General features: G+C 40.1%; 1 protein-coding gene across 3 annotated transcripts in view; it reads left to right on the top strand.

The window, feature by feature from the left end:
• The window catches only part of arhgef10la (Rho guanine nucleotide exchange factor (GEF) 10-like a), a 111,346-nt gene that overhangs the window by 25,592 nt on the left and 78,001 nt on the right, over positions 1–7,753 (top strand). Inside the window, exons 5-11 of one of the 3 annotated variants that reach the window (XM_063473623.1) lie at positions 663–740; positions 834–964; positions 2,181–2,276; positions 3,020–3,128; positions 4,207–4,307; positions 4,704–4,781; positions 6,923–7,102. In XM_063473623.1, the coding sequence (XP_063329693.1) occupies positions 663–740; positions 834–964; positions 2,181–2,276; positions 3,020–3,128; positions 4,207–4,307; positions 4,704–4,781; positions 6,923–7,102 (773 nt within the window). The remainder of the gene's footprint in view (positions 1–662; positions 741–833; positions 965–2,180; positions 2,277–3,019; positions 3,129–4,206; positions 4,308–4,703; positions 4,782–6,922; positions 7,103–7,753) is intronic. The other 2 variants (XM_063473624.1, XM_063473625.1) reach the window with 2 other exon arrangements.

The following is a 7,753-nucleotide window of genomic DNA, read 5'->3' as shown; positions in this document are numbered from 1 at the left end:
AGCGAGGTATAACGAACATTTGTGGAGCTAATCCTTTTTTGTTGGGGGAAAAAAAGAGAGAAAGAAAAGAATAGTTTATCTTCTGGCTTGTATTGCAAGGTTATTTTAAATTTTAGACTCAATAATCCATGATAGAATTCACATCTTCAGTCAGATTAATTGAAAACAGTGATTGTTGCTGTTCAGGGTTTAGGGGAAAGTGTTGCAGACAAATCACAGTTTAAGACCAAATCAATAAAGCTCACTGAGCTAAATTAGGCCGAAACACTCTCAAAGCAGTTAATGACAAATCCTGCCAAGCGTGGAGAGAGAATGGGTCAATAGCTCAAACAAGCCTGATACAATCATCTTATGTCATGTAGGCAAAGCCGTTGTGGCAACAATACACAAGATACACATGATATTTGGCAGATCTCCCTATGAATGATGATATTTAAATGCTGTTAATGCCATAAATATGGAAATATTCTAAAGCTAAGTGACACCCAGAGTCTAAAAGATAGAGCATAAACATTCAGTCAATGTAAAGCTCTGTTAGATTGTGTTTGCTGTTTTTTTGAGAGATATAAAAGAATGATGTAACAAAAGCAGGTGCAAGTCAGAACAACAGTGTTTATTTCAACTCTCCTGTTTTACTCTGCCAACTCTATGCGTGACTGAAGCCGAACCACCGACGGCAGAGGCTTCAGAGGTGATCTATGATGATGTTCCAAGCGAAGAACCCCTCTCTCCTGATGAAGGTTAGGAGCTGTAGACGCCTATTCACTTTTTTTGCTTGCTTTCTCATAGATCTCATTATGCAGCTTCTGATGTGTAATAGTTCTTGTGTTTAGCAGATATGATCTATGAAGACGTTCAGAGAGACACTGGTGCGTTGGAGGCAGGCAACGGATGGAGCTCCAGTGAGTTTGAAAGCTACGATGAGCATTCTGATAACGAGGCCAAACTACCAACAAAGAGCAAGGTAGAGCCTGTGTGAATGCATCCGTTTCCTTCTCTACACAAGTTGTCATTTCTCTAGATTGTAAATGGCATCATGACTGACCAGGTTGTTTTGGTTGGTTTCCAGCAGATAGAAAAAAAAAATCAATGTGACTATTTCATCTGGTGCTTCTGCTGTGCAGTTGTCTTTATTAATGTATAGAACTGTAAGGAAACTATAAATAACATAAAAAATGTATACCAGGCTGTCTAGCTTTATACTTTCATTGTGGGATGAAAGTAAACACAAGGCATTTCTTTTTGAAAAGCCTCAGATCTCTTTGCCTCTTTTCTGCCAAGGATGCTGTTAATCAGTGTTCGGCTTCAGAGTGTCCTTCCACATGATGGCACTGTGTTCACATTCACAATGTGCTGCATTTCTTTTCATGCTTCACCAGCCTTCAACACGCATACACCGTTGCAGGCATAAGAAAAAATTTCAATCACTCTAATAAAAAAAAGTATTTTGCTCAGTTGAATCTTTATCAATGTATAGATGTATACCTACCTTTACATATTTTTACATATTGAAGGTGTTGATATAACTCCATGGTAATCCAAGAGAAGCTCAAGTTAAATTAATGCTTTGAGAAGCGAGGGAGACCATAGGTAACAAAATGCTGCTTGTGAAGGGAGAGAAAAATGAGTTCAGGTAATTACACGAGGGTGTGCTGTGAAAATCCCTCCACAGGTCTCTTTGCAAACTTGTCCCAGGCCACTGAACAAAAGGAACGATTCAACGTCACTGGTTTGACAATTAATGGACCATTAGAGCCCAGTAACCCTTTTTGTCAAGTACAGCCTTGATCAAAAATATACTTTTTAAATTAGCTTCGTCCAATTAATTTTATACCAACTATACCTAAAGTTCTCATCTTACCGAAGAAACCTGGGAGACCTGCAATAGAGTTTTCTTATTTAATATGTTCACTAAACCGCCTGAAACCCCTGCCATCCTTCTCTAAATCAAAGGCCATCAGTCTGATACAGCATAACCCCTCTGACCAATGCAGTGCTTCAAGCTTTCACTCTGCGCTTGTGATTAATTCCCAGTGTTTCGTTGCTTGTTTTGCCTTGATCTCTTTGCCTCCATTTCCCTTTTCTATTTCCTTTTTCCTACTCTTTCATCCCCCTTTTGCCTTTTGTGGCTAAACACAACCCGCACCTATGCCCTGCCCTTCCTTGTCCGAAACCTGTAGCTCTCTCCTGAAGTGCGTCGGCTGAGGGAACGGTGTGCCAGGACCAAACGAGAACTGGCCATGAGGCTGTCTGGAAAGCACAACTATGACATCAAGGTATATCTCCAGCAGCAAGTGAACACAGCAATATCTCACCGTGTCTTTAGAGAGCTAAAAATCACTCTGCTAGATGTTTGCCAATAGGATTGACCCTGAGCTGAAATATGCTGTCTTGTATGCTCAGCTGATATAAAGGCTTAACTGGCTTGCCATACCATCCTTCCCAACTTTCCTGTGGACTCTGACTTTAATTTAAGATTCCTGGTCGGTCTATTGGTCTCTCTCTCTCTGACTCTCTCTTTTCCTGCCTGGTTTAATATTAAGATATATTTGTGGAACTCATTAATTATTTACTAATATTCAGCATATTTGCTTCCATAAACACTAGCGCAACTTGCCCCCAATTAATGACCTACTTTCCTGAAGTAGCATTGTTTAAAAATACTAGCACTCTGGGTATATTCTGGGTCTGTGGAGTCTTGTTGCAGGGCTATTCTGATACTAAAGGTGGAGTTTGTGGTCAGCTGAATTCTCCCACCATGAGCTACGCAGCTCTGTTGCTCTCATGTGGAACTCTCTTACCATAATCTTCCCATGATACGCTCATAGACTCACTGATTAGAGCCTGTTCAGCGACCCACAGGGAGTTGCAGATGGTGAGATTCATGATGAGTCTACTGAGCGCCACTTCTCTCCATCTCTCTCCAGAGGTGCACAGTAGGTTACCAAGTTGCCACAGCATGGCACTTTCCTCATGCGCTAACACTCCTTTGTTGTCTCTGTCTGCTCTTTCTAACTAGGTTCAGCAGCTCATGAAGGCAGCAAGAAGCGGAACGAAGGATGGGCTTGAAAGGACCAAAATAGCCGTCATGCGAAAAGTTTCCTTCCTGCAGAGAAAAGATCAATTGGGTAATGCAGGAAAGTCTAAAACTTTGTAAATCTTGGTCAACTGGCTTTTGGGGATAGAAGTTATACTATGTTTAGGAAGTTATGAAGTTTGGGTTTTGTAACTCTTTACAGTTGACACTTTAAATTATAGGCAGTTGCTTGTATATAAAGCTAGCCAAGCCAAAGAAGTGTTTCAGGGAGAGAGAGTAGAAAGTCTTACTTTTTCTTTATACAAATCCCTTCAGGGAGAAATGAAAGCACTGTGAAAAACAGATCTCACTGATTATAACTATAATAAATAAAACAGACACGCTTCCTCAGTTTTCCGACAGACAGTGTGGTCGAGTGATTCTTTTTTTTTTCTTCTTTTTTTGATGCTAGAGAAAGCAGAAGAATGAAGCACCTCATGCGTTCTCATATATGTTGCGTTATAAGGACCTTCACTTAATGGATTAGCATCCATTAATGGAGAAATGAGCAGCCCCATAAACCACAGTCACTAAACCCACACCTCCAACAAATCTTAGAGCCATCACAAAGAAGTAAAGAGGCCAGTGTTGCTATTTTTAGGTATTGATCGAAGGAAATCAACACAGCATTGTATTTCTTTTCCACCAGTCCTCTGTCATCGTTCCAAAGTCTTTAATTGGAATTTTGGAAGCTTCTGGTATTTATGTCTTTATGGTTAGTGGTGAAGTAGGGATTTTTGAAACTGTCGAATGTCTTTGTGCCAATGCACAGATGAGAATGTTTTGGGTTGTGTCTTTGCAGTCACACTCCTTTGTGCCTCCTTTACTCCTACAGAAATACAGTATTGTTTGATTATTTTTTTTTTCATTTTTCTAAAGGCCTCTCTGCCTCGCCCGCTTTCACTCTCTCACTTCTTTCTCCATTGCGCTCCCTTTTCAGAGAGTACAGAAGTCTCTTCATATTTTAGAGGTAATAAACTTAGTGTGTCGCCGTTTTTCTCCAACTGCAGTGAGATGTGAGGGCTGCATTTTTGTTATTCTCGCTCTCCCTGCCTCAATCTCTGTCACATACGCACTCTTTAACCATTCTGTGTCATTCTCTTTTTTTCCCCATTTCTCAACATCTACAGAAGAGGAGGATGATGCAGGATATCTGGATGTGGCTGTGTCAGAAGTAAAGCATCCTCCCCCACAGCTGAGCCCGATGCCAGAGGGGCTGACCAGCCACCAGGTACATCAGAGGGCTTTTTGTCACAAGCTTGTGCATGTTCTAAACGTCACATCTTTATGGTTATTGTGTTTCCAGTTGAGGCTGTTAATAGTATTTATTGATTCCGCAGTATTTACCTCACACTCTGTACTTTTCATCCTCTTTCGAAAAGCGTTGCGTTTTGTATCTGGTACAACAGTTGCTTTCATGTCAAACAAATCCAATGATTCATGCAGTCTGCTGCAAACCTTGTTCAAACAAACCTTCCTGTCTTTCAGTGTTTTCCTCCTGTGACAAACATATTATTATAGTTCAATCCATCAACCTGTGCCATGCTTAACTGAAAGCATACACATACTTCTGCCCAATCATATCTTCTTTGCGCTAGATCTCCTGACTGGTCTGTTGTCTGCGCAGGTTGTCAGGCGCCATATCCTTGGCTCCATCATTCAGAGTGAGCGCAGCTACCTGGAATCTCTCAGGAGAATCTTGCAGGTAAGCTGTTTAGTCCAGTTGTCCTCTTCTGCCACATGCAATATCATCAAAATTTAACTGTTATGAATTACACTGAAAAGAGAAGCGGCGGTATCAATCAAATTATCGAGGTGTCTCAGTGTAAATAATCCTGATAAAACACCCATCCTCATTTTTGTGATGCTGTACTGCTGCTGCGGGAGAGAGGCAGAGTTGTGGTTGCATAGAAGGGGGTGCAGCTTCTCGTCCTTAATCTCCCTTTTTGGAGGGAAAAAGAGTTTTTATCTCCTAATCGGTGAAAAATAAGAGGTGCACCTACTGAAATGGAATAAACAGTGATCAGTGGCTTCACAGCAAAATCCTTCATTGTAAAGATAGAATGGGCTACCTTTGTTCTTGAGTGACATGATTGCTTATTATACATAGGTTGGATTACCTCATTTGAAATTTCTATTTTCTTAGTCAGAGAGTCCTGATAAATACAAAAATAGTATCTTCAAACATATGAAAATAAGAATCTATACCTACCACAATTAGATACATAATTGTAAATCCATTATTAGAACTACATTCTTTATTATAACATAGAAAAACTACTTTGCAGTTATACTGAGCTGCCTTGCAAATTTTTTATGTTAATTATCAGTTTGCTGTGGTGGATATGCACAGACAAGACTTGCAAAACAACTAGAAGGGCTCTTGGAGAGCAAATCCTTTTCCAATGCCAATGCCAATGCCCTATCTCCAGTATTAGCATTGAGTTATAATGCTCATTTCCAGCTCCATATTTCCTCTCTTGGACCCTCTTTGACATCATACAGATCCAAAAGTAGAAGAAAAATGTTGGTATCCAGCCATTTAGAGCTTGGCACGAGTTTTTGGTTCATAACAATTACTTGCATATACACTAGCTCATTATTTTAAACTTTGTCAGCTGTAATAAGAGTTGCACCCAGCATGTAACAAGTGTATATATGACAGGAAATACAGAAAAGCATAATGGACACACTTTAAAAATTTAATGGACTCTTTCCCAAATTTAATGGGTTCTTCCTTCAGATAGATCTGTCAACTCAATACACTCTGTTTCCATCTTCAGTCTGACAGTGCCTCAACTCTAGCAGACATACAGCTGTGGTCAGAAGTTTACATACGCTCGTCATAGGCAATAATGTCATGGTAATTTCGGGCTTTTAATGATTTCTTTGAACTGTTCTTTTTTCAGAGTGGAATTTTTATATAGCATACATCTTTAATGACTTGGTTGCACAAGTTTGAATTTATTTTGGATTTTCTATAATCTATACAGGGTCAAAAGTCTGGGCTCAAATATATACGTGTACTCGCTTAAATCCTTTCATTAATAGTGCTGAAGGTTCCATGTCTTTTACTTGACAAGGCCAAGGTCTGTTAACTTCTCAATCTAAGGAACACAGCAAAGAGCTTAGAAGTAGAATTATAGATTTACACAAGTTGGGAAGTCTTGTCAGGCCATTTCTAAACAGCCGCAGATTCCAAGATCATCAGTTCAAACAACTATACATAGCTGACATCACTGTGAATATGGGCATCTTTTACATACCATCTATGGTGTACGAGGAAAAAATGACTAACATGGTTACTGCATTTGATTTTATTTTCTGTTAAATAACGTTTTTATCTTTAACTTACAGCTTACATTATATCTATACTTCAGCAAGTACAGGTTCAAGGAAGTTAATTATCATCCACAGAGCATCAAGGCATTTCTGTATGCTGTATAGGCCAATATACCCATCAGTGCTGACTGAAGAATTAAGCCTCTTTTCGCCATGTTGTTTTTTTAATCTATAACTGCTGGGAGCTCTTTTTTGTCATTATTATTCTGGCTTTTGTGATTACAGGTCACATTGAGTTCTGAACATGTTTGTTAGTGGCAAATGCTATTTTACAATCCTTGAATTACTGGGCTTCCAGGCAGAATAACTGAATTTTCTTTCTCTCCCTGATTCACAAGAAATTCGTCAGTTACCCTGCAGTTTATGTCTGTTTATGCTTCTGACAAGAGAAGTGCTTAAGAGAGTGGATTGCTGGTCCCTCTTAAGAACCTAACCTCCCACCCACATACTGTATATTGATATACAGAAAAATGAAAACACAATTTTCTGTCACAATCTCCCCAGGAGTACCACCGACCACTGATGGAAGCTGATCCGCGCATCCTGAGCCCACGGAAAATCCGGCCTATATTTTACCGAATCAGGGAGATCACCCAGTGCCACTCCATGTTTCAGATTGCACTGGCATCACGTGTGGCCGAGTGGGACAGTACTGAGAAAATCGGAGACTTATTTGTTGCATCGGTTAGTGTGCGTGCATGTGCATGTTTATGGTGTGTGCGTGGGGCAAATAGAAATGAAACTGGAGGATAATTTGCTGTCTTATACATGTGTGTGTGTGTGTGTGTTTACGTGCATTCTTTGTTTCTAAAATGCAATCAAAGTCTTGCGTTCTGTCTAGAGGCACTCATATTGTTTTTACCATTTCTGGCTAACATTATAACACCGGCTTTGCTACCAGAGTTATAATGAGCTACAGGTTTTAGATTGAGCAAACAGGGATAGTTTACTCCAAACATGGAATCAATTACAGTTGTGATGAATATCTCCGATGCATCCACTGCTCTCTGGGATGTGTGTTTACAACTTCTGGCACTAGAATAGTAGTGTTCAGGAAGAGCTTTCCTATGTGAGTCTCAGCCATGTGCTCACCCATAAGGTTGGCTCATTATTTGCCTATCAGAGGGGCTGATTTGACTCCCTGCACTGCTGGCCATTATAGTGCTATTCCATTGATATCATAATGCCTACCACCAAATGAGGACACATTGGAAACAAGAGTACTGGGACTGCGTACTCCTCACTGAGCAGATCTTTTTCATGTGGTAATGTACCTGTACCTGCAGGGCTTGTTGTAATATCTGAAAGGCAGTATCCTGAGGGGCAGTGTGAGCA

The sequence above is a fragment of the Pelmatolapia mariae genome, linkage group LG5 (assembly GCF_036321145.2).
Source record: "Pelmatolapia mariae isolate MD_Pm_ZW linkage group LG5, Pm_UMD_F_2, whole genome shotgun sequence".
Classification (NCBI taxonomy): Eukaryota; Metazoa; Chordata; class Actinopteri; order Cichliformes; family Cichlidae; genus Pelmatolapia; species Pelmatolapia mariae.
This window is presented reverse-complemented; position numbering and strand designations above follow the sequence as displayed.